Below are 26,466 nucleotides of genomic sequence, written 5' to 3'. Positions count from 1 at the left end.
TTACAGCTAATTTGGCTAATTGGCAACAGAAATAAAAAGAGCATGTTAGAGAAGCAGAGGTTCTCTGAAGTAAACACAAAAAATTTCAGAATCATGCTCCTCGGTCTAAAATTGTAAGGACTTTGGAAAAACTGGCATGAGCTCAGGAACACTTGCAGAAATCACTGTCTGTGAACACAGTTCACTGCGCCAAATACAGGTCAAAGAAGCCATACGTGAAAAAATGATCCTGAAACAACACCATCGTCTCTGGGCCAAAGCTCCTTTCAAACGGACCGAGGCAAAGTGCAAACTGTTCTGCGGTCAGAGAAATCCAAATCTGAAATTCTTTTTGGAAAGCTCAGATGTCACGTCCTCCGGGCAAAATATAAGAGGCACCACCCAGCTTGTTATCAGCACTCAGTTCAAAAGACTGAATCTCTGATGGTATGTGGTATTGGTGCCTATGGATCTGACTGCTTGCACATCTGGAAAGGCAACATCAAGGTGAAATACAAAGCAACAAAACCTGTAGCTTTTTCAAAAAACAAAGAATATCTCAGCAAGACCATGCTAAACTGAATACTGCATCTATCAAAACAACATGACTTCATAGTAGACGAGTCCAGGTGCTGAATTGACTTTCCTGCGGTGCAGACCTTTCAAATGAAAACATTTGGCTCATCGTGAATGAACAATCAGACAAAGAAGGCTCTGGACTATGGAGCAACTAGACTCTTATATCAGAGAAGAACAGGGCAACACTCCTCTCCCAAAACTCCAGCAGCTGCTCTCTTCAACTGATGCTAAAAGAGGCGCTGCAGCACAGTGGTAAACTTGGAACATGCAGCTGCCATCAAATTCAAAATAAGCTTTTTTTTTCCTGAAAATGCTACATTTAATTGTCTTCTGTGTTGAATAAAAAAATGATTTATGAAATCTGCAAGTCTTTGCATTCTGCTCTTATTTACATTTTACACAAAAGTTTCAACTTTTACGGAATTAAAATTTTACTGTGCGTTCTGTCGTGTAATAAAATTCAGTGGTAAGTGGCTTAACAAACAGGAAATAATGGTGAGGTACAAGGACTGAACTGAAAATGAATGAAAAAGCAGCCAATGTCCAAAGACAATCTTTGAAAGCCTCTCAGAAAGCCTGGAGAACTATTGGCACCAACATATATATAATATACCACTCTAAAAGTCTGGCTTCTTGGAAATAAAATACAAAGAAATGAAGGTTAGAAGACTTTTGCGCATTATTGTAAATATCCAAAGAAACACATAAGATGCGACCCGGTTGTAGTCAAAACCTTTATTTCAGTTTTTAACAATTAAAAATGACTTGGTGCTCTTGCACAGAGCTGTGCATCAAATTAACAGGACCATTTTTTAGTAAACAACAGCATTAAGGCGTTTACAGCATGAATCGGTTCATCCTGAAACTGTTTTAAGCACATATTCCCTTCATTTGCTATTTCCAATACAGTGCTGCCCTGATGATTTCAAGCAGGCCTTCTGTGTATAATTTACATCATATTTTGTATAGAAGTCAAAATTCAGCGTGCCGTAAAGTATATGTGGAAAGAGGAAGCTAACTGCCTGAAGTACACTTGGAGGTATTCACTGCTAACAGTTATTCTAGAGGTAAAGTAGATTTATGAAAAATAATTATTATTCAGTGCTAAAAATCGACATCTTTATTCAAAAATAAATATACATTTAAGTTTTCTTGGAAAACTGGTCACCAGTTTATTAAATCCTGCCTCAGCTGGAACAGCAGATTAGCTTGTTCTGTTGTACTGCAGAAATTCAAGCACGACTCTGCAGCAGCTGCACTGTCATGTGAGAGCAAACTCGAGCACACAAAACAGCGTCACTACAGCAACGGGTTATACACACACACACACACACACACACACACACACACACACACACACACACACACACACACACACGAAAATGCTTTATTAATATTCTAAAAAATAATACTATTACGATCTAGGTACTAACATGCCCCTTTAGATTCGAAGTGCTTAAAATGTTCAGCATCTACATCCATCCATCCTCCATCCTCCATCTTTAAATGCTCAGCAGGTTCCCTCAGAAAACTTGTATACGAGGTCTGTTTGAGAAGATTCGGCGTCAGTAGGTGCATGGAAGAGACGACAGGGTCTCCAGAGGGCTGTGATAGGAAGCAAGTTCAACATATCAAGGCTCTGTTTCAGTTAGCTAGCTTAAAAACCATAGCTTTCTGCTATCCTATTAATGTTGCTTCATAGTCCATGACCACACTGAACCACAGTTACCCATAATTCAGCACCTGAAAGCTGTCTATCAAATTAATTCAAACAGGTTTTGGTTTCTCTATTGCAACACAAAGTTCACCTACACACTGGATGGACAGTTGGTACCAAATTATGTTTGAAAAACAGACTGACTGCTTGAAAACAATGTGTCAGGGTCTATTTACTCGACTGTCAATCACAGTTAATCGTTGTGCCTAGTTTGTTCCTCCTCATCCTCACTCTGAAGAAGACAATAAGCAGGAAAATGTCTCTTTAAAGCATGTGGCGACTTCACACATGCCTCATCTTTACAGAGTGTGTGTGGCACATGATGTTGTTTGATAACAAGCCAATTCACTCCCACTTTAGACATGTCAAACATTTAGCTGCCTTTTCTCAAGAAGGAACTGTGAACTTGGACACAACTGTAAGCTGCTGGAAAAGCTTAACCAGCAGCAAGAACTCACAGCAGCACCGTGTGAGAAGAAGACCATATGTAACCTGCATGTGCAAACGGCCATGCTGCCTTAATTTACAGGTGCAATTATTCTGCTGGCAAAAAAAGCAAACAGTAAAATTCAACACGCCATGGATGACTGCCCCACTGCCTGTCCAGTCCTCATATGTTTGGGATCATTCACTTGGTTGGTGTCTGCTGCTGCCCCATCAGAGTCCTTTACAGAGGCGATTGTGGGTGGGATTAGGCTGTCCAGTTCCTGCCTGTGACCCGTTTCCAGAAGCCACTCATGAAACTTCATTTCCACCAATTCCTGGAACTGTTGCTTCTGCTCCCTGGAAAGACAGAGAACGTAAAAGAAAGTTGCATTTAAACGGCATACCGGTAATATTGAAAATAACAGAGCTTAACAAAAAAAGTCTTTCTGAAATGAAGGAGAGAAAATTCTTAGCATCATTCACCTTATTTCCTACATTTATGCTCCAGCAACAATATGCGTATGTTTAATTTTCTGTTTCTTAACCTGGTACTTTAATAGCTCGTATATAGTAGTAGCAATGTCAATGTTGTCAATGGAGACAGTGTACAGAGTATGTGATCAATGGGTCTGTGGGCCACTCTTACTTGTGGTCATGTGGGCCTGCCAACCAGCCGCAGACAAGAGCGAAGTTCTAACATACAAAGAGCTGAAGTGAAACTGAGCATTAAAACCAATGAAGCGTCCACTATAGCCACCATCTGTGCTCTTCTTCTTTTTAATAAAGGTCTTCTAATTTTCACTCCTCCATAGTCCTCTACCTGCCTGCATGCTCAGCACTCCAGATGATTGGATATCATATTCCTGTTTTGGAGTTAAAACAAAGACTAGCCTCTGTAGGAGGCATTAGTTTGTCTATATAAATTTGTAGCAGTTTTTCAAGCTGAAAACTTTCTGATTTTTCAGATTTTCTTGTGAGCACAAATTGTAACCCAGTTCAGAAAGAGTGGATCACAATCTAATGCTTCCAAACATGAATCCTCACATGAACCTCACAGCACCTTCAGTGTTGTACATCATAGTTAGAGTCATAGTATCCAATCACAACATTCAAAGCAGAATGAAGACTTTCCAATAAGACTATCTTTGAAACGACTGTTTAACTAACGTTCCTCCATTGGTCTCTGACCAGTACATGGATACTATATAAAATCGAATGTTTTGAAACAAGTCCAAAACTCTTGCCTTGTCTCTTGTCTGACAGACAATTTAGATATCACATCACTGACCAATCGAGTGGTGCCACTGCCAAAACTTTTGGTATGCAGATATACAATCGTGTTCCTGCCAGTTTAACATTAAATACGTGTATTTCCTTTAAAAGATGAACATCTATTTATGAATGTAAAGAGCCAGTGGAGAACTGCCTCGTGCAACCCGTCTGACATCAGTGTGCTCACTGAACTGCATATCTCTCACACATAGCAGTTAACTGACATTCATATTGAGTTTTTGGAATCCCTTTGCTGTTACAATTTTCCACTGATTAAAAGGCACGCTACATAATGAAACACTAAAACTTACTTGAACACATGTATAGGTGGCTGAACCACTGCTTAATAAAGGTTTGGGGGTCAATTTCTCACTCACTTGCTCAGCCGGGCCTCTATCACAGTCTTCTGCCAGTTCTGTATTCTCCTCTTCTTTTCGTCCAGAGCTGCCTGGTATGAAGGAGGCAGACCACCGGGCACCTCACATGTGTCTCCCTCCATCTGAAAAGGCACGACCAGCGTGTGGAACTCTGATGGTGGCAGCAAGCGGTAGCAGGAGGGGTCTGGGCTGGACAACGTATTGAGTGAGTGGCTGGCAAGGCCCTCGGTCACCAGAAGTAAGGGCTGATCCCAGAGATTAGGAACAACCGCCAGCCCTACGCTGGCCATGTGATCCTCCAAGGAAGGGTAGAAAGTGTGGAAAGGACCCAGAGTAATGTCCGTGTTTCCCGGCAGTAGCAACGGGCGTGTGGGCGTAAGGGCATGGATGGTGCAACGTGAGGAAGTTCCAATAACAATTCGGCCGGCCATGCACACCACCCACACATTCTGGCAGCTGTGGATGTGGACGCTGGTCTCAACGGGACCCAGAACCACAGTGCTGTCACGGCATTTGTCCACACTGACTGATCTAAAGGAACAAATTCCACAACAGAAAGAACATAAACTGTACAGATACAGCCACTGAAAACTGCCGCTTTCAGCCAGAGATCAGCCAACTGACAGTCAGCCTAGGAACGGGAATCGAGAACCAGTTCTTGTAGAATACCGGTTCCCAGTAGGGCAATTCCTTCTAATCATTAGTCTGCCTGCCTATCAATTCCACGTATGGTGCTTGCACTCTTGGCCTGTATGCTAAAGATAACCCAACTTCTATTACTAGAAGGCAACCTTACCTGAGAGGTGAGAGAAGGTATATGAAGGCATCAGCACATCTATGGATTTTAATGTTGGCACCAGTCAGCTTGTCTGAAGTTTTAGCCAGGGTCTGTTTTAAGACTTGGGACATCAGCACCATTTTACTACCAGGTGGTGCCATGTGGGTGTTCCTGGCTATCTTGGCTCTCTTCATGGCCCCTTCCACTAGAACACACAAACACACATGGGCGGTCAAAAAAAGGCACAAAGTGAAGACCGTGAGGAAGGACTAATGCCAGATGATTTTACTAAACCTTGCTGAGCCCAAGCGAGCTTCTTGCCCGAATGGAGACAGGCAGTTATTCCAAAGGGATTCAGAGTGAGGCTGCGCTGGAGGCAGGAGAGGAGATTGTGCAGAGGGAAGGAACGGGTGAGCGAGGAGTAGCCAGCTTGTGTTTCGAGGGGACCTTTGGTCAGCAGCCGGTGAATGGGCTGAACAGCTTTTCCTTGGCAAACTGAGCCCTCCAGAAGCAGACCCAAGCTCCGCACAGCGTCCAGGGATACCTGATAGAACATAACTGAGAAATCAGTTACAGTATGGACTTGTTTTTATATTTCAAATAGTATAGATTAATACAAGAGAAATTCTCTAATCAAAAATTTTAACATAATGAGTTTACTTTAACAGCTACAATTTGCTGTTAATGTTTTATTTACACTAGTGAAAGAAAAAATGTACAGCCATAAATCTAACTCATCTATCAATTAAGATGGAAAGTCAGAAACGCCAGACTGACCACCTCTGTAAATGCAGAGGTTCTGACAGTTTTCTGCTCTGGGGCATTCAGGTGTGTGTTATTACAATGTGAAGGAGGAACAACACCAGCACTGATCTTAGAGAAGCACTTGTTGCTGTCTATGAAGTCGGGAAGGGGGTTAGGCTATTTATTATCATTCTGCAGAAAGATGTTAAATGTTAAAGTTGGTAACAATACAGTTAGAAAAAGAATGGGAGGACTGTTAGGAAAAAGCCTCGTCTCTGCAAAAAACACTTTACAGTCACTGAGTCAACATCAGCTCCTCTGTATACCAAAGTATTCTAGAGTCAAACGGCAGCAAACAGCTGGATGGCTGAAAAGGAAAAGAATCAAAGTGGGGTTTTTAAATCCAGACCTTAACCTGACTGAAATGCTATTGGAGGACCTTACGAGAACTTTTGTGAATTAATGTAAACCTCAATAACCTGAAGCAACGTTGTACAGCTCCACAGTTTATCATCTACCTGAAACAAACTATTTTAGGTCTTCTCCCTTCCAGCCAACTTTCTTCTAATTGGCTGCCCTTCATGCACAGTGGGTTTGAGCAGAAGGTGGGTAGCGCTCGATGCTCACAGTGAGTGGTATGCCTGTTGCAGAATTTTATCTTCTGCATTAACTGAACTGTTCTGAAATCTTATGCTGTAATGCATGCAGTAACCTGATGTGAAACTACACAGACATGTTCACATCACATTGACGCAGCCAGCAATGTCTATGTCTGATGCTTTAGACACTGCCATTTCTTTTTACACATTTACAGCTACTTTCTCTTCTGATACCAGTTTTCAAATTGGCTGCAAAAGAACAGATCAACTCAAAGAAGAACGCCATCGCTAACTAGTGTTTCGGCAAAGAGATGCAGAGCAACATGGGCACACCAGCACAAGCAGAAATGTTGGCAACAACATTTGACTATCATGTAGGCTCTGCACAGATTCAGTGCAGAGGTAGAAATCAAGCTTCAGAATACAACATTAGAGATAATTACTCTCAGAGACAAGATAAAGATGCAAGAGAGGCAACAACTACCTGAAATAGACTGATTAGCTCACAGGGATTGCTTCTACATATATGTCTATAAGAATATATTTAAGAAGATATATTAAATATACTGGTATCTTAAATACTCTGGCTAGCACCAAATATTGTTAAAAATATCTAGATTGTGTCTGTGACCTAACGCAGGATGTGTGCTTGCTCTTCCCAGACCTGGCAGTCTCTTAGGGCCTGTCCAGATTGCGACAGTTGACCAGGCTCCACTAGCAGCTCCAAAATCTCTGCCAGATGGCTTTGCACGAAGGACAGGTGAGCCTGATCATCCCAATTCTGCAGAACCAAAACAGGAACAAAACAGGACTATAAGTGGTTAACTTCATATACACCACCATACAATAATTTGCACCAGATCTAATTAGAACTACACAATACTATAAATCCTGCTGCATTGTTGGTCATTCTGTTTTATGTTTCATGGCAAAGAGAACCTTGTTCTGATAGCTAGTCTTGGACTCTCTGTCTGATGGAGATGGGGAGCGAGTGCGATGGCTGGGCCACTCTTCCCCAATCAGAGAGGTGCGCAGAGACACGCGGTTCAGCTGCTGAATGTAGAGGAAAAGGAGAAACTGCAGAGTGTCCACAGACAACTGGTGCACAAAGGAAAGGGAAAAAAACCACAGGTTACCTATCAATATGCAGCCGCTCTTCCTTCAAATCTGACGGCAAGGTTACAATACTATCAGTCCTTGGAATAAATATTTAAACTTTATTTAACCTTGTTCCTCTGCTGGTCCAGCTCACTTTTAGTAGAACACTGGGAAAGACACTCAGCCCACTCCAGCCTCTCCTCTGGTGTATGACCTATCAGAAGGTCATAGGTCTCAAAGTAGAGCCACGCAAGGTCTTCTGGAAGCTGCAACTTTCCACAGGCGATATGCCTCCACATGGGCCAGCTCAGGATGGGGAAGCAGCCATTCCTTGTTCGCACATAGATAGCCATCTTTCGAAGATAGTGTAGGTTTAGCTTGGAGGACGGTGCCACCTACAACGATAGTAATTCATGCTATTTACAAGATTTACAGCTATTGGCTGATATCATAGTGGAAGTATATTTACCTGTAGGGCACCAAGTAGGAACGGTTCCATGCGTGGCCATATGCTCACACCGTTTGCCTCCATGTCTGAAGAGTTAGAGTACAAAACCATGTGACATACACCGATAATTAATTACTTGAGTATTTGACACCGTATAAGTACAATGCACTTTTAAATCACAATGACAGAGCCATTACTGGATTATGATTATTAGTCACGAACCAGGGAAGGAGCTGGGGAGCACTAGCAGTTAAACTGGTCAAACTGGACAGTTACAATAACATAATGCTTTGTTATTTCGCACAGACTCAACCTCTGTCCACACTGTTTAGTTCACCATGTCACTCATACTCCAGCCACTTTAACTCTGCACACACACAACTGTATATCAATTCAGATTAGGGCTGAACGATATATCGCATTTGCGATAATATCGCGACATGATCAAGTGCAATTTTCTAACCGCAAAGGCTGCGATTATACTGCGATTATAAAGCTGTCCAAATTACTACCATATCCCAGAATTCATAGCGCGGCCCAGCCAAACTCCAGTTTCCAGCAATGGCGGCCGCTACTAAGTTTTAAAATTACTCATACTAATCTTTCTGGGTCACAAAATAAACTTTTAACATATTTTCAGGCGAGAAAGTAGTTGTGTAAACATCAAATATCTGCTCGGTTTATCAAGATATCCCATATTTGCAAAAGTGCTTCGACGTTTTCAGAGGCGTCTGCTACCCACCAGCTCGACAGCTAGCCGGGAGCTCGAGGATTACTGATGCGGCCGAGAACGGCACAACTCCCGGCACATCATTTTCAGATCACCGCGGAGTTTCGCTGCTCGGGTTAAACGTAATATATAAGTCACTTAGACAACCTAAAAATGTTATTGTTGGGCTTTTTTCAGTGTTTTGTTTGTTCGTGAGTAAATCGGTTTGGCTGAGATTAAAGTTATTAGATTAGATAAAATAAAACTTTATTAATCCCCCGGGTGGGTTCCTCCTTGGTTTTCACACAGCTGACTAAACGTCAAACAGAAAACTTATTAAACAGAAGTATGAGACAGTCGAGAATTTACACCAGTGTCTGGTTATATTTTAGATAGCAAGAAGCAGACGGCCGAGTTTATTAAACTCCACCGAGACAGCGGTGACGCTAATCAGAAGGCTAGACCGTCCAATTTCACGCCTTTAAACTTTAAAGGCGTGTTTGTGTGTGTGTTTATACAATTGCTATTATGTTTGCACTTTATGTGTAATGTTACTGACTGCAGAGATCAGTAAGATGTGTGTATTTTTTATTTATTAGTTTTATTTATTTAATATTATTTTTTAATTGAATGACTGTCTAGTAGTTCACAGATGTCGAAAAACTGAGTGTGGTAAAGCCACTGATTTTTTTTTATGTATATTTCTGCAATCTGCACATTGTACTGACTTTCATTTTAATGTTTACACCAGGGTTCCTTGTCAGCACTTTATGCTCAGATGTTTGTAAGCTAAAAATAAACTATTGTGTATGTTCAAATATACTGTTGTGATTGAAGAAGTTAAATAAAAATGTCAGTCATCAATTCATGCATCACCTCATGTCATCATAACAGAGGTCTGTCTTCCAGGAAAGAACAGTTTAAAATTAATGTAATATAGTATTGGCCATACTATATGATGTATTGCTTGTCTTTGTTTAATAATACAGAAGACAAAGACCTTAAAAAATAATCGCATATCGCATCGCAATCGCAATATTGGGGCAAAAAATCGCAATTAGATTATTTTCCATAATCGTTCAGCCCTAATTCAGATACAGCGCAGGATGTTCTGCTTTTACTCATTTTTTTTAAACTCATCGCATTTCATGAACCTTCTCTTTGTTTTTGTTTTTTTAGTACAGCAACAACAGACCTAATCTTCAAAAATGACCGTTTAATTACAGGTTGAAAAATATCTTCCTGGCAACCAGGCTGCTCGTGCCATCAACACTAGGCATCTAATTTCAAGTTTGACAAGCTAATCAAAACTAAGCTAACATCAATCCAGTAACACAGTAAATATATGCACAAAACTCACTTGTTTTTGCTGTGGCACAACAAGAAATGAAGCCGAATACCAGGCGCACTGATATTTGCTCATAAAGTTAACTCCAACATAAAAAAGTAGGGCTGGCCAGCTTAGCTTAGCTCCAGTTAGCTAGCTGAGCTAGGACAGCTCTGGATCTTACTGTCAGACTTTGTGTCCTCGTCCTGTTACTGGGATCTTCGGCCTGAATGAGAAAAGGGCCGACAGGTCAAGGACTCATAGGTGGGTATACAGAGGAGGACGAGTGCAGTGGTTCCTGGTTTGTTGTCAGACGCACATCTGCCGTCCTTCCTATTTGGCGCCCTCCTCTCCACTCAGATCTCAGCAGACATCTGTTGCGCGCAGCTCCCGGGGGCGCGCTTCAGCCTGCACTATGAGCATGCATGGTGCCCGGGTTTTTTTATTCACCGAAATGTTCCGTTTTTTATTAGTTGTACTTATACATGTAACAAAAAACAAAAACAAAAGCAAAAAACAAAAACCCCCAAACAAACCCAAAAAACATCGGCGCAAACAGTTATATATGACAAAAAAGGGCTGCTGAGAAAGGTGTGAGCTGTCTCTTTAACGCTGGGCAGAGTTTTTCGGGAGAGGATGATTTGCCGACATCCAGTGGGCGGGCTTTCTCTGACAGGAGGAAGAAGGCTTGTGGCTGACTGACTGGCAGCTGGGATCCGAGCTTTAAAAAGCCGGTTGTTCTTTGCTACCTCCTTGAGAAATCCTGACATCTATGGCTGCTAAAGGGATGAATCTGTGTAACGTGTGCTGCCTGCTTCTTTATGCTACTACGGCGGTGCTTGCCGGGTAAGTGGTGTTCGCTCGGACAGCGGCGAAACAGCATCGCCAGCTGGTACACATGTTTCACTGTGATTGGTCTAGACGTGCTCTCCATGCGTGGAACAGTCTGACACACAGAGCTAACTTGCTAATAAGTGCTTTCGTTGTCTTTCCCCCACTCAGTAAAAAGTGTATCCACCACTTGTAAGGGCCGTGTTTTAAGTGACTACCTAGCTTAGTTAGCTTGGAGCTAGCCATTACGACAGATGAAGCTGCTGCATACTGTCTATGGAAGCCACACTGGCTTACCCCCCCGGAGATTGTAGCTAACTCGGTGTTTTACAATCTAAAAGTAGCATCATTGCCATTTGATAACGGTTTCCCGTTTTTCTTCTACCTCTGTGCCTCCTGTGTCTGCCTCATTTGTGCCATCTTCCTCTCTCCTGTAGGCGAGATTTCTATAAAATCTTGGGGGTGAGCAAGAGTGCATCAATCAGGGACATCAAGAAGGCCTACAGAAAGCTGGCTTTGCAGTTACACCCCGACAGAAACCAAGACGACCCGCAAGCCCAGGACAAGTTCGCAGACTTGGGGGCAGCCTACGAGGTAGATGTGTAGCCATTGTTGTGTTCTTGATGCTAGTGATATCCGAGATGAGCAACAATGAAATTGTTTTTGAGTTAAAAGACTGTTATATTTTCATAGTATCAGCTGTGTTCGGGGACAGTAGCGCAGATTTAATCCTATGTGAGTATAAAAGCGCCCAAGACGCCGATACAACTGTTTTATAAGCCTGAAATTTGGTTGTTGTTGGTAAGATCTCTGCGATTGGACGATTAGACCGTGTGGCTGAATCTGATTGGCTGTCAGGTAGCACAGCTGGTGTATTGAAAATTCAGACGTGGATGAGTGGGAGTGGATTCGGATAAGCGCTGCAGGTGTTTCCGTGTCAAACGTTCACGTTTCTTTTAAAAACGGAAGGATGCCGCAGCGAGTTCACTGATTTGTAACACAAAACTGAAATTGGTTATTAATCGAGTTTCATTAGTCGAGGTGGGTCTATAAATGTATCTCTAAATGAATGACAATATAATAAAAATAATAGAAAATAATTGACAAGATCTACAAATTCTTTTGAGGTTTTTTTTTTTTTTTAGTTTTTAGTTTTTTTAGTTTTTTTTTTTATTGTTATTGTTGCTATTGAGGTACCTCAGGCACCAAAACGATAACAATCTCAACCATAAAGTTCAGTAGGTATTTGTTTAAAGAAATCTAAAGTGGTGGTACAATATATAACAAATAAAAATATTTCAAAACCAGAGTTTGAAATGGCTTACTAAATGTAGGAACAGCAACATATCCAACATTCTTTGGTAGTCTCTTCAGGTGCTCACCTTGAAGTTGAGAAAAGTTTAACTTGGGACCTCCCCACTTGGATTTTTTGCCTGTTGTTGCTGAATGAGGGAAGAGAGCTCTCTGTCACCTCAGTAAACACCTTCTTCGTTGGTTGAGGAGCTCACTTACTAGTTTCAAGTCCTGTTACAACATAATCTTCATGTTGTAAATTATGCTCACTGTTAGTCAAGAAGATTATTTCCCAGTACAGTCTGATCTGCCTCTCACTTATATCTAGTTTCAAAAAGGTTGACAAAAAGAAATGAGGTTCAGCTTGATGCTTAATGATGCGAGATAATCTTTTATCTATAGTCTGTGGTTGAAACAACGGGAGATAATGACAAACTGATTAGCAGTAGTAACAGCCGTAAAAGTTTTCTATGAATTTCCAAAATCTCATCTTCTAAGAATGGAGCCATTGCTGCTTTTCTCAGGTGAAGGCACTTCTAGAGCCACAATGTAATTGCTGGCTGTTCCTTCTAATGGGTCAACTGTTTGTATTCTCATATTTGAAAAAGTATATATTTTATACGTAAGCTTTAAGATAGTTTCAGTAGTAACAGTTCACTGACTTTTCATTTCATTCTTTAATGAATCAGTCAATTTCAAAAACTAACACAGCTTTCAAGAGCCCATCGACATTTTTTTTTTCTTGTGTTTTTTTTACATTGAATTATGACACTCACACGTTGTATCAGCGGAGAGAACAAAGACTGCGGCATGTGGCCATTGTGTGATTGACAGGTTGTCTGTTTGTAGGTCCTCTCAGATGAGGAGAAAAGGAAACAATATGACATGTATGGAGAGGATGGGCTCAAAGAGGGTCACCACAGCTCTCACAACGATATCTTCTCCAGGTTGGTTTCATGAGCTCAGCTGGATTTTATGCCAGGTTCAGCTAAATGCATGTATAATGTCCACTCATGCTACTGTTCCTCCCTCTGTAGCTTCTTTGGTGACTTTGGGTTCATGTTTGGTGGCAACCGACAGCAGCAGGACAGGAATATTCCCAGAGGAAATGACATAGTACTGGACCTGGAGGTTACACTGGAAGAAGTTTACTCTGGGAACTTTGTGGAGGTGTGGAGAAACTCCTGGTTTCCAAACGAACAGTCTTTACCGTCCTTTATTCACATTTCAAGTTTGTTCCACAAATAGGAGCTAGCTATAGTGTCACTTCATTCAGTCATCAAACTGCAAGGCTTACCGATGAATCGTCTAATTTACTACCTGTAGATTTTCATGTTATCAACACTTATTTTTCCCGCTGTATGCAGGTTGTACGTAACAAGCCTGTAGCTAAAGAAGCTCCTGGTAAAAGGAAGTGTAATTGCAGACAGGAAATGAGGACGACCCAGCTTGGACCTGGACGTTTCCAGATGACTCAGGAAATGGTGTGCGATGAGTGTCCCAATGTGAAGTAAGTCAGCTCCTGTTGTCATCATTAAATGGGGCCTATTATGCTTTTCCTTATTTTCTATGCTACATGGCTGTGACATCATAGAAAATGTCCCTAATGTGGTCATCTCAGGCACACAGCTCTGGTGCAGAAGCCCCACCCACCTGCTGTTTGTGAGGCATTATGAGGAATATGTTGAACTCTCAATCAAACAAAGCAACTCTGCTGCACCAGTAAAACAAATGGACTGATATTGAGCAACACAAGTCCACAGTACAGATGTTACTACTCAATTTTATAAATGATAACCCCATTTTGGACACCAATGAAAAAGTTTGGACTTGGCCACCGATTGTACAGCTACAGGGTTTGAATCTGCGATGCTTCCATTTTAATTTTTGATAACTGCTTCAGGTTGTATGTTGGTCTAGCTCTCTCAGAATGACATTGATCTGTTGCTGCAGATGTCAGGTGTGTTTATTACATGTATCAAAGTCAGTACTGATTTTTAGATCATGTATTGCTTCTCGTTTCAATCACTTCTGATTCTTATTTCCTGATGTGCGAAGTTTCTGGCAGAGTTGATCTTCTTTCTCCATCAGGGTGTGTTTTAGTTGCCAAGACCTTATGATTGGATTTGAAATGAACCCGAGAATACAGATCCAGATCTCAAGATAGACGATCAAGCTACATTATTACACTGTTACCAACAAAACCTGTTAATGTGATGTAAACAAATATGCCACCCACCCATCCATTTTCTTCCATGTATCCGTGACTGGGTTGTGGGGGCAGGAGTCTAGGCAGAGAACCCTGGACCTTCCTCTCCCTAGCCAACTGCTCCTGCTTATCCAGGGGAGCTTCAGCATGTCCTCCTCCCCATGGGCATGCCCAAACCACCTCAACTTGCACCTTTCGATGTGGAGGTGTAGCAGCTCTGCTCTTAGCCCCTCTTCAATTATTGGCTTTCTCACACTCTAAGGCAGTGGTTCCCAACCTTTTTTGCGCCACGGACCGGCCTTTAAGGTGTCGCGGATAAATACAACAAAATAAAACCAGTACCAAAAAAAAAGATTTATTCATAACACACGGGAAGAGACCCAGGGACACCGAATTAACGATAAAAAATGATAAAAAAAATAATGCTAAAAACTGTGAATTTCACACCCGAGCCTCTACTCTCGCGGTCTAGTACCAAACGACTCACAGCGGTTCCCAGCGGTTGGGGACCGCTGCTCTAAGGGACAGGCCAGATGATCTTTGGAAAGCTCATTTCTGCCACTTGTGTCTTGTTCTTTCAATCACTGCTAAGTTTATGACCATAGGCGAGGGTAGGCACGTAGATCAACTAGTAAACTGAGATCTTTGCTTTTACACTCGGCTCTCCCTTCACCATGATGGACTGGTACAGCGTCCACATGACTGCATTCTACTAGAACAAGTTCTGAGTCACAAAGTTCAACAGCAGACTGAAAGAAATGGGGGGGGGGGGGGGATGCTTATGGGATATTTTGAAAAACACATCAGGAATCCTAGATTTCAGCTTAACGTACTTAATAAATTGACCAATAAATTGTATTAACAAATACATCCTCTGATGTTATCTTATCTGCAGGCTGGTGAATGAAGAGAGGACCTTAGAGGTAGAGATCGAGCAAGGAGTGAGAGATGAGATGGAGTACCCTTTTATTGGAGAAGGTAACTGCTTTGTAAATCTTAATTTGTTAGCTATTTTACTTGTTAAGCACCTTGGCATACCCTTGGTTTTTAAGTGTGCTTTATAAATAAAGTTTATTATTATTATTATTATTATTATTATTACTCCCTGTTTCTAACATTTTACTCTGACCACAGGGGAACCTCACATCGATGGAGAGCCTGGAGACCTTCGATTTCGCATCAAAGTGTTGAAGTATGAACAGATTTCTGTGTGTGAGAGAGAGAGAGAGGCGTGCACCAATTAGAATATAAGTATAGTGACAGACAAGTGATGTGGGGATGTTTCTACTTTATAGACATCCTGTGTTTGAGCGCAGAGGAGATGATCTCTACACTAATGTCACCATCTCTCTGGTGGAGGCACTGGTTGGCTTTGAGATGGATATAGTACATTTGGATGGACACAAGGTTCTGTATATGCTTCTTGTTTTGAAAGATTAGATTATTTGGGGAAAAATAAAAACATGTATAAGATTGATAGTAAATGTTTGTCTGTCTTTGCCTGGCAGGTCCACATAGTGAGGGATAAGATCACAAAGCCCGGTGCTCGAATGTGGAAGAAAGGAGAGGGACTGCCCAACTTTGACAACGTCAACATTCGAGGTTCCCTCATCATCACCTTCGATGTAGACTTTCCTCAGACACAGCTCGACGACCAGCAGAGAGAAGGTCAGAGTGTGGCAGTGTTAAAGGGTGGTCTGGGAGAAGTTAAGGACACGTCATATCTTAAGGGGACCTACTGTATTCTGCTCATTTAGTCCTTATTTATCTTACAAGGCTTTCCTGCTTCTCTTTTAAACGAGGCATGTTAGCTCTTTCAAGTTCTTCTGATTGGCTGCCCCTCCTAAGCAAAAGATTTGAAGAGCAGGTGACTGAATGTCTGAGTTGACCAAACTTGGGCCGTGTCAACCATAAGAACACTACGTACATAACAGAAAATAAGGATTGGTCCCCTGTCAGTGATTCAAATTTACAAAGAGAGATGCCAAAAACAAATAGTTGAATTTAGAGTTTATAAATTAAAGTTATACCTTTTTTTTATTTTTTAAAGTTTGTCTTCAGAAAAGGTTTATATGCCAAGTAGTTATTCTATATGCATTTTAATTTAATTGAATGGGACAGAAGAACAGTCTTTGTTACATGTTCTCATTTCTGAACAGGATCAATGATGTTGTAGTTCGATCTGCTCGCGGGGAAAGGTTTTTAACAGCAGCTGTCACCGTGTCGTTGCAGGTATTCGGAATCTTCTGAAACAGGGATCTGTACAGAAGGTTTACAACGGACTACAAGGATACTAACGCACCGAGCAACAGCGCCTGAACTGATTCACATACCACCCAAACACACACACACACACAGACACACTTGTTCAGTCAGCAGGAGCGTGATCTGTAATCCTAGCCAGGGTGTATTTATTATTTTTCAGATTTGTCTCAGGATGGCTTGAATCCAATTTGTTTTTACTTTTTAAATGTTCTACATCTTCTCAGCAGTAGCACAACAGCAGATGTTTTATGTGAGGTGTAAAAATGGACACTCTGAACCTTTTCATTCCCTGCATTACCCTGTAACAGTAGGTCTTTTTGTCCATATTTGTATGTCAAGTTTACTTCTTTGTATCTGAAAGCACCTACACATGTGTCAACCGCTGCTCCTTTGTGGAGAGGACACCGTTACAGCCCTCTGCGTCTGCTGAAGGATGAGCTACTGACAAACTGGATATCTGAAGAATGTTCAACCTGTGCAAGAGCAGAAGTTTCTCCATTTCTGGTCTTTTTGTTTTAGATGAGTTTTATGAATGTAACAGCATCACTTGTTGAGTGATGGAACTGTTGTTGCTCTGGCCTGACTCCTGTTCAATAATACTCTGTCAATAGGAAAGAACAAATCCAAACCTGTTTGTTGTGTTTGAGTTTTCCTAACTTATGTTGGCGCGTTTCTGTTTGACATGATGTGACTGAAGAACTGTCAGCATTGCACAGCCCCACGTTCACTGTGACAGGAGTTGACCTCTTAAGTTAAACAGTGAAGGCAGTTTGCTCCAGCGTGTGTTTTCCACACCTCTGACACTCTATAGCTCAAAGGGACTTCACTCTATGAAGTAACAGCGTCCCTGTTGACTATAATGGGCTTTTCTGATTTACCTTAACTCTTAAGCCTGATGCTGCCTCCCACTTCTGAGTGTCGTGGCCTTAAATGTAAATTATTTGGCAGTTTTTACATTTCCTAGGGGATATTGTACTTTTGATTGACAATATAAATAAAGATTTCTACAAATTCTGTTGGCATGTTGTACCCCAGATTCACCAGTAGATGATGTCAGAGTCAAGTAAATAACAAGCTTAGAAAGCCTAAAAGTTAAAGCTCTAAAGTTACAAGGAAGGAGGAAAAACTAAAAGGTTTTTGTTTTTTTTCCACACACAAGAATTGGATGTATTGGATGTACTGATGTGTAGAAATGGTTGCATCTTTGGGTGCTTTGGGAGAATTTGGTGCTGACATGAATTTACATATGGGGGTAAGTTGCATTACAGGGCAATGGGTTTGTAAAAATAATCAGTTTGTATTGTGGTCGTAATTCTGAGATCTTGGTGAGATAATCGCATAAATTTGGGAAATCACAATTGATAATAAAACATGTTAAAATACAAGTCTTGATATGTAGAATTGATAATGAGATTTTAAAGTCTAGAGTCAAACGAAAGTAATAATGTTAACACCTTCATAAAAAAGACCTGTGTCTAATAGACACATAAATCAACCTGTTCACTTGTTATAAGGCTGTGGTTCAAGTTTTTAACAGGACATTGCTGTCAAGTTCCACTGTGATGGTGACAAATACAGCATCGTTTTTCATCTACTATTCTGAAGTATTTATCGTATTCAAAAAGTAGTTTTCTCAGCATAAAACTATGCATGCACTGGAAGTCTGCTGTGGCAGACGGTTCCTCGATGAGGAAACTGGAGGGTTGGTTAGTCGCTACTTTGGACAAATGGACTAAACCCTGATCAAACACTCAATTCTTTTTTTAGATTGGTTTTCATCTGATTAGGAAGATTCATACTGCAGTAGGATAATAAATCCATCAATTCTCTTCTGCCTATCCAATCCAGCTTGGAGTGGGAGGTGGGGCACACCCTGGACAGGTTAGGATAATACAGCCATGTGAAAAAGAAAGTTTTAAAAATGCACCCGTGACTCGAAATGTTGTAGAAGCACCTTCAGGAATAATAACTGCAGTTCTTTTCTGAATGACTTTATCGCTGTGGAGGAATTTTCTTTACAGCGTTGCTTCAGTTGAGATTTGCAGACATTCATTTATGAAAGCTCTCTTAAGGTCCCAGCATAGCATTTAAGTCGGGTTCAACAGCTTCTTTTCTTTTTCAGCCACCTTATTGTAGATGTGCTGCTGTACTTGGGATCACTGTCTTGTTGTATGACCCAATTTGAGGAAAGTTGGCCTCAGATTTGATCTACAATACTTTGGTACACAGAGAAGTGAATTTGGTGCGATGTCCACTTCTAGGAAGATTATGTTAACACACACCTGAATGCTTCAAACCGGCAAACCACCAAAAGTTCACCTTTTATAGGTGCTGACACACAGGACTTCTTGGAGTCCCGTAAAAAGTTTCTTTTCCACACGACTGTCTAAATTACAGTGAAATACCACCAGACTGATTTACTAACATTAAACAGTTTTTTTTTTCATAGCATTTTTGATTGTTTAGTACAGTTTTTTTTAGTATTCTTACTGCAATTGCCACAAACAATTTATTGCTGTAAGACACAACAGCATGCATGTAGCCTAAATTCACCGTCTTCATTTAGTCATTAGACAACTTAAGTTACTGGAACGGTGCTGTATTCAATGATAATAAGCAGCCCGACGATGAATGCTGCTTTAGCTAAACGTTAACACTCAGTCTAACATACACTGAAACACTGCAGCCCACAATCAGCTGCAGAACTAGAGATAACTATTTTACTAACTATACCAGCACGACTAAGTTAAGGATTTAAAGTCAAAGGGTTTGTTTTTTTTGCTGAAGAGAAACTACTGTATGATACTGTAAAATTACACAGTAGCTTCCTGGTAATATTTACATTAATCATGAGAATTTGAAGCAGTCACATGTATTCATAAAAGGCAGGAAATAACTGTATAGGTTTCCTGTATTTGTACAGCAGTTTGTTTTAGTGTAGTGAAGAACTTTTCATTATAAAGGCAACGTTTGAGTCACTCTAGCATTGGAAGCATGAAGGTCCCCACATCTGTACAGATGTGCATGTATGTGTGGTCCATGTGACATATTCTCACCCTATGACCCCTCTACGGCTTTACTATAACGGCTTCCACGTTCACCCCTTTATCCCACAGCCGCTGACCTTGTGGGTGGAACTCTGCAGGGGAGTCTGCCTGCATGGGTGGGGCAGGGGATGCCCACAGAATCATATTTATAATGTGGTGAATGGTGTACACATCTGCCCCACAGGGTTCACATCTCAGACTGCATGTGTGTAATAGTCTCCCACAGTGGATATTGCATGCATATGAATGACTGTGTGTATGCGTGTGTGCTCATGTGTGTGGCCAGTCTGTGTGTATAATGAACTCCCACAGAGATAGCAGGGCTGTGGTAAAGGGAGTTTCCTCTTCAGCCCACCACACATCCCTTAGTCATTTTCAGAGTGATGAGGCTCTGGAGAGGAGACGAGAAGCTTTGACATCAGGCTCAGATAAAACATCTCACTGTTTCACCTCAACACTGCCTCCTTCTGCAACATCCTGATAGCACCACTGAGGCTCAGGTCATTTAAGGAACCATAGCAGACGAAGAAATTGTTTCTCAGTTGGATCAGTTGCTGCAGTTGGGTTTTCACAGCAATATCAAGTAGCTCCTGTTGTCATAATTGTTCAGGACTGAAAAGAAGTGAAGGAGTGAAAAGTAGCATGAGGTAACTTTTGGTCACCCACTTTGTGAGATGTGGTTCTGAGAGGAGATGCCTGAGTGAGTTATGTTGGGGATTTACCATCCATCCACAAATAATCAGTTTTAACCACTTGTAATTACAAATTGCAGAGCACATGAGGGCAGCATTGCCTCTTCAATCACATCCTTCACTAAATCACTTTTTATTACTCCCAGTGCTCACCAGAGGCCTGTAAGATTTGTGTGTAAAATGTGTGTGCATGCAAAAGCACGCCTACACTTGCCAGTTGTTGATGCAGATAAGCACAGGGATCACACTTGACCCTGAGTGTAATGGCTTCTAAGCGTAGCTGCAGGGTTAAGAGAGGCACAGGCTAAAGGAGGGCTAATTGAGCAATCTGTTCTGCGTGTGTGTCTGTGTGTGTGTGTGTGGTGGCGCCAACGGGTGTTGTGACCTGCTCTGACTCGGCAGTGTGCTTGGTTAATGGTGCCTGACCTGTCAGACGCAGGGTTTGTAAAAAGGCTTAAAATGACGCTGAGGCATTACTCAGAGCAGAACATGAAACTTTTCTTCTAAAAAATGATTCTGTCTCTGAAAGCATTTTAAACACAGCATGAAACTGGAATCGGCTGAGGAGTATGAAAGCTTTGTGGTGTATTAACAACTCCGCTGTGATTTGATGCTTTGGTGCTTCGCTGTAAAAACCATAAACTGTATATAAAAAACGGATGTAGCCATCTGACATCACCCAAGGTTTTGTGGAGTGGCAGTACGAAGCCTTCGACAGCATTACTTTGTGCAGACAGGATTAGGATGGATGATCTGATATCCTCGTGTTGGTGTTGTTCCCAGATCATCATGAAAATGTTGTTCCAGGTTCAACATTGCAAGTGACCAATCACATTGTTGTGACGTTATTCTTTTGTGCGCCAAGCCATTCGTGCATTTATGAAATTCCAATGTTGCAAGGACAATATCAATTCTGCTTACTGTTTATTAAAGGGTTACGGTTAGGGTTAGGGTTAGGGTCAGAGTCCGTTGATCGGCGGACAGAGGCGGTTTCATGCAGCTTTAGTACAGTTTTTTGTTTTACGCCGGTTTTTCCCGAAGTCGCAAAAGTATGACGTCACAACATTCTGATTGGTCACTTGCAATGTTGATCCTGGAACAACATTTTCATGATGATCTGGGAACAACACCAACACGAGGATATCAGATCAACCGGATTGGGATGGAGAGCTAATGCTAACTAGTTTGGTTAGCAAGCTGCATCCATAAGCTGTGCAGGCGCAACACAGAGACACAGATATCGGCTAATTAGTGCTAAACAACATATAAATAAAAGCTATCCAGCTACTATTGAGCGGGTTGTACACCCTAGACAGGTCACCAGGGCTATTATTTGACCAGCAAATGAAAGTATTGAGCAAAGTTGCCAGAAGCACAGGAAATAATTGGAGCCATAGCTGAATACATTTCTATGAACCAGTGTTGTTTTGATTTTTCTTTAACAAAAAAACCTTTTGAAACCTTAAAAGAGTAAAAGGGTATGTGATAGAAAATTCACCCTACAAAATATTCATGAAGGCAGAAATGACCGATAAATAAGGTTTTTATCTTGGGTATTTTAGCATTGGAGGCTATGAAGATTGAATCAATTCACATTAATCATATCTTCTGAAATGTATAAATTCCCATCAATACAACTTGAAAAACAAACAAACAAAAAAACCCCAAAAGAATAAATGATCCATCCTGTATTTATTTTTGGTTAACTGTTTGAAAGTAGTCATGTTTTAATGCTAGGTTATTTTCTTACACGCCTTACAAATCCTGCCCAAACCAGAATAGTTTACACCTGTTAATAAAAAAGGTCAGCAGGAAGGTTATGTGTCATCTACATTTGACCTGTGTGAACGGATCGCAGACTGACAACAAAAAAAGGTCAGTGGACTTGTTCTTTTTACAGTGTCATTGTTTTAAGTGTGCGTGTGTTTTTGGCGTTATCAATGCAGTAAAGCACAAACACATGCCAAGGCCAGGAAGGACAGCAGGAGGGGGGCTGGGGGGGGCAAGGAGGAGAAAAAAGGACTGAAATAAGAAATGTTGACGGACGAAGCCTACAATTTGTGGGATCTGAGCGTAAAGCAAACAAAGGGCAGCTTTTGTAAGGAATAATGCATGTCAGCCGTGTCCTTATCCCGCCACAGCTTTGAACACTGCTGGGGATGTCCATTGCTCCACTGTGTATGCCGTGTTTCTATATTAAAGCCAGTCACCTCAAAGGCAAAAGCCTCAACTATTCAACAATTGAATGTTGGGGCTCTCATTATGGCTGATGTGGGCAGGAAAAAGTGGCTTTGGGGGTTTCAATTCAGCGACTTAAAGCCGTCCTGTTAGCTAGGACAAGCTGCTGTTTATCCCAGTGCCTTTCTGGGGGCTAAACATAGTCAACTGTCATTATGGATCTCACTCTCTCTCCTCTTCTGTCTGTCTGTCTCTCTCTTTCTCTGTCCTCCCCTCACTAACATTTATTTATTTCAATCCCAATTTTGTCTTCTAATGACCCGTGTTGTGTTGTTGTTTGAAGGGGTGATGACTCTCCCCTCTCCCACATCCTGTGAGGAAGAGAAGGGGCAGCCGGCACATAGGAGGGTGAGTGCAGGACAAACAATGCTGCGGACCACCTATATGGATGAAAGCCACAAGTCTATGGATGACGTTCCATAAGCTGATGAAGTAGCGCTGTATGTCCTGTGGTTGTGAGTTTGACTGGATTGTATGTGATCCCAGATACGCTTTCATAAAATAACCTTCTTCACAGATATTTTTTAAAATAAAATTCCATGCACCAAATCAGGTCAGGTTCCCAGCAGCTCCGGGCTAACACAGACAGCAAATATTAGGAAAGAGTGCACGTAGTGCATATTAAATTATGTGAATATGTATTAGCGAGTGCGGGAAGGGTATAGGCTCTACGGTGGAGTGCAGAGGAAACTGAGAGCAAAGTGAAAGCAGTCTTTGTGTTTAGAGCAGAGCCCTCTGGTGGACCCTCCCCTCGGCGCAGGGTTGCCCAGGCCCCGTGGTGGCGGATCACAGTTAATAACTGTGTGGTGGGCTGTCAGAGGCACTTAGCCTGACGCTGGGCAGGCCGGGGTCAGGCTGGGCCCGCATACACAGCCGAATCTGCCTCTTGAGCTTGGACTGAAGCACTCAGCCAGAGGGGTAGACAGAAAAAGAGAAAGAGAGAGATAGTCAGAGAAAACATGCAAAAGAAAGAAATATTACAGAAAAAAAATTGATGGTTTTCAAAAGGCATGAAAAGGGTAAACAACTGAGGTAACTGAGGTAAGTTTTCAACACTGAACTTTGGATGCAGGACTTTGCGCCGGGAGGAAAGCTCAGCCTATTTTATCCCAACTCACAAAGAAAAACAGCATCAAAAACTTGGATTAAAAACAGTGAAAAGACAGTAAAGATGACTTTGCCAGATGTCTAAAGAACATTGAGATGTGGCTAAAAAGTGAGAGGTGACAAGCAGTCTCCTTGGGTTCTTGAAAAGACATCTAAAAAAAGCCCAGTTTGGTTCAAAACAAACAATTCCCACAACAAGAGAATAATTCTCCTCAGACAAGCAGCACATCTGAAACCCCTGCAAAACCACTCCATCACCGTGCCACCCTAGCATGTGGGAACAATACGTTTCAACTGTCCAGAGACTCATAAGTAAGCTCGCTAGTACACAACACAATGGGATATAACCCCATGAGAATCATCATTTACATGGCATAAACATGCCATTTTTAAAAACTGCTGTCTGGCAATACTAGTTTGTGTCTGTCAGATTACAAAACAACCAAAAATGTCAGTCAAATGTTATAAAAATAGAATTAAAAAAAGGGCTGCATGTGATTTGAACCCATTTTAGACATTTTCATGACAGCTGTATGTACTGTTTGCATAATTTCCAAACCCCTAATAAGCAGAATATTGCTGAGGATGAATGTGAATTGGTGAATGACTGACACTGGGTTGAATTCAAGTCTTTCCAATAGCAGAAAAGGCAGGGCCATGATTGGCCAGCACAGATGGATGTAGCCGCTGTGACATCACCAACTGGTCAGTGAAGTCTCACTGGGAAGTGTTTTTCAGTTTTTGCTGTCACTGTGTTCGTGTTCATCAGTTTGCTTGCTATGTGTTGCAGGAAAGGGTTCAGCCATGCCGCTCTGCTCCTGTGTTTCCTCACAGAGCAGCAAATGCGCATATTTGCCTGAAATATCACACCACCGCTAGTCGCTACTGGCAACAATTCCACACTGATGTGTCCTGATAAACGTGGCTGCAGAAATTTCACACAGAATAATCATATATTCAAACTCAACAATAGTTTGTGTGTACTCTCTATATATTTTAGTGCAAAAAAGAAAGCTAGCAGCCCACTTTGATGCAGTCTTCACCAGCCTTCATATTTCAGCCAGTACAGACAATATAATAGCTGTAATTAAGGCAACATATTTATTGCAGTCCATTTTAAGCAAAGAAGCTGATATTTATCCAGTAATTACAGGTACTAAAGCTCAGCCCAGCTTTGTTTCCCTGTGTTGTTTGGCCATTGCCATGACGCTGCGTGGGCCTCCACTGTCAACAAGCAGGTCGCAATCTCCCATTAGATCAGATGCTATTAGTGCAGAGAGGAGTCACTGAGCAAACAGTATCCCTGCCTTTAAAACCAGGTTATCTAATCTAGTGAACGGGGATGAACTGGACTTTGGAGTTCACAGACAGAAAGGGCAGTTTGTCCACAAGGATTGTTTGGCTCGGGAATGAAAACGCCACTCAAGATCAGACAGGTCCTCATTGGTCGATACCCGTGACAGCACTCATTCGAAGCTTTACGAGAGAGGATCAGATAAGAGGTTGTGGAGATTCTTTGTTGAAGGTCAGAAAATGTCTGGTGCTGATGATCGGAGATGGTGCTGAGGTCCGAGCTGCGTTAGCTGAGCTTCAGCGGAAGGTGGTCATAAAGGCCGGATAGCTGCCTTTATTTTATGTTTACATTTCTTATGTGGAACAAAAGGAACAGCATTTGTTCTCCTTTTTTGTTACATTGTATATCACAAACAGTTAGAATTTTTAATGTCAAAAAAAATTAAAAAAATCCCACTTCTGTGCTGTGATGGAGACATAGACACTCGGGGTGGGAATTTTAAACATAGCTGAAATTTTAAGAACCTTCAAAGGCTAAAAACAATGTTAGAATTCAGGCCACCTAATAAGTCCAATATTTACTCACGTCTCTGCCAACGTGTGAGGCAAACATCTGCTTTAGGTGCTAAATGTTGCAGTAATTATCAGGTAGTTGATGACGTCCTGTGCAGATAGAGGCACTATCAAGCAGCAACCTTGAGGGCTTGCAAATTAAGCCAATGTGCAAGGTCCAAAAACTTGCTGTACTTTAAGTGGACAAATGAGGTCAACTTCAAAACCAAGTCAAGTCTTAGCCCTTCATAGCAACTGTGCAGCAGGTAAATATTTGATAAGTGTTTTAGATTTTATTACAGTTTGAATTATTGGGGGTGTGACTTCTTTCACTGACAGCATCTGTAGCTGACTGCTGTCTGCTGAGCCTCTCCTATTCTCAGGGGAGTGAATGAAGCAACCCTCTGGGGTCTGATTTAGAGTTCTGCTGTGAATCTTTGTAGAGTGTACCACGTAATCTACGTAAATGCCGACATTGTTCCCAGCATTTATGCTTGTGCTGGTGCATTATGCGTCAATTACCTTGTGGTCATGTCCTGGTGTTTTATATGTGGTGCCAGTCGACAGAAACAAATAAAAAACTGGGACTTTTTTCCCTCCCGGGTACCCGCTCTTTGTTGTGGTCAGCTTTTTGTTTTTTTTCCAGGGGCAAACATATTTGTCGCTCAAGATTTTCCACTTCTTTCTACATTCCCTCATGTCTCTCCAATCTTGCCCCAGGAATTTTATTTTTACATTTGTGAGTCCCTTTATTGATGCTATGATTGTTATTCCTTATACTGAGACAACGATTGTTATTCTCTCACTGGTACAAAAAAATAAAAAATGGCCAGAAATGTACAGCAGAAGTCAACAGGCTAATCACAATAGTAAGTAAGTAAAATTA

The 26,466-nt window shown here is 41.5% G+C and overlaps 2 protein-coding genes across 3 annotated transcripts; one reads left to right on the top strand and one right to left on the bottom strand.

Annotated features, from left to right (window-relative positions):
• Positions 1 to 1,881: 1,881 nt before the first annotated feature.
• tbccd1 (TBCC domain containing 1) lies at positions 1,882 to 10,598 on the bottom strand. 2 transcript variants are annotated; one of them, XM_004569843.4, is made up of 9 exons: positions 10,238 to 10,598; positions 8,039 to 8,103; positions 7,698 to 7,964; positions 7,411 to 7,569; positions 7,136 to 7,252; positions 5,423 to 5,672; positions 5,147 to 5,333; positions 4,351 to 4,881; positions 1,882 to 3,058 (listed from the first exon to the last, which is right to left on the bottom strand). In XM_004569843.4, exons 2-9 carry the CDS (start codon positions 8,099 to 8,101, stop codon positions 2,845 to 2,847), a joined length of 1,788 nt encoding a protein of 595 aa, XP_004569900.1. In that variant the 5' UTR covers positions 8,102 to 8,103; positions 10,238 to 10,598; the 3' UTR covers positions 1,882 to 2,844. The 2 variants fall into 2 exon arrangements, with proteins under 2 accessions (XP_004569900.1, XP_012779758.1); XM_012924304.4 differs by lacking the exon at positions 10,238 to 10,598 and adding an exon at positions 10,087 to 10,231.
• Positions 10,599 to 10,689: 91 nt separating this feature from the next.
• Positions 10,690 to 18,036, top strand: dnajb11 (DnaJ heat shock protein family (Hsp40) member B11). The gene is made up of 10 exons (XM_004569845.6): positions 10,690 to 10,899; positions 11,322 to 11,478; positions 13,027 to 13,124; positions 13,215 to 13,347; positions 13,545 to 13,687; positions 15,282 to 15,364; positions 15,521 to 15,578; positions 15,682 to 15,793; positions 15,895 to 16,054; positions 16,619 to 18,036. Exons 1-10 carry the CDS (start codon positions 10,826 to 10,828, stop codon positions 16,681 to 16,683), a joined length of 1,083 nt encoding a protein of 360 aa, XP_004569902.3. The 5' UTR covers positions 10,690 to 10,825; the 3' UTR covers positions 16,684 to 18,036.
• Positions 18,037 to 26,466: the final 8,430 nt, after the last annotated feature.

The sequence above is a fragment of the Maylandia zebra genome, linkage group LG16, assembly GCF_041146795.1.
Source record: "Maylandia zebra isolate NMK-2024a linkage group LG16, Mzebra_GT3a, whole genome shotgun sequence".
In the NCBI taxonomy this organism is placed as follows: Eukaryota; Metazoa; Chordata; class Actinopteri; order Cichliformes; family Cichlidae; genus Maylandia; species Maylandia zebra.
This window is presented reverse-complemented; position numbering and strand designations above follow the sequence as displayed.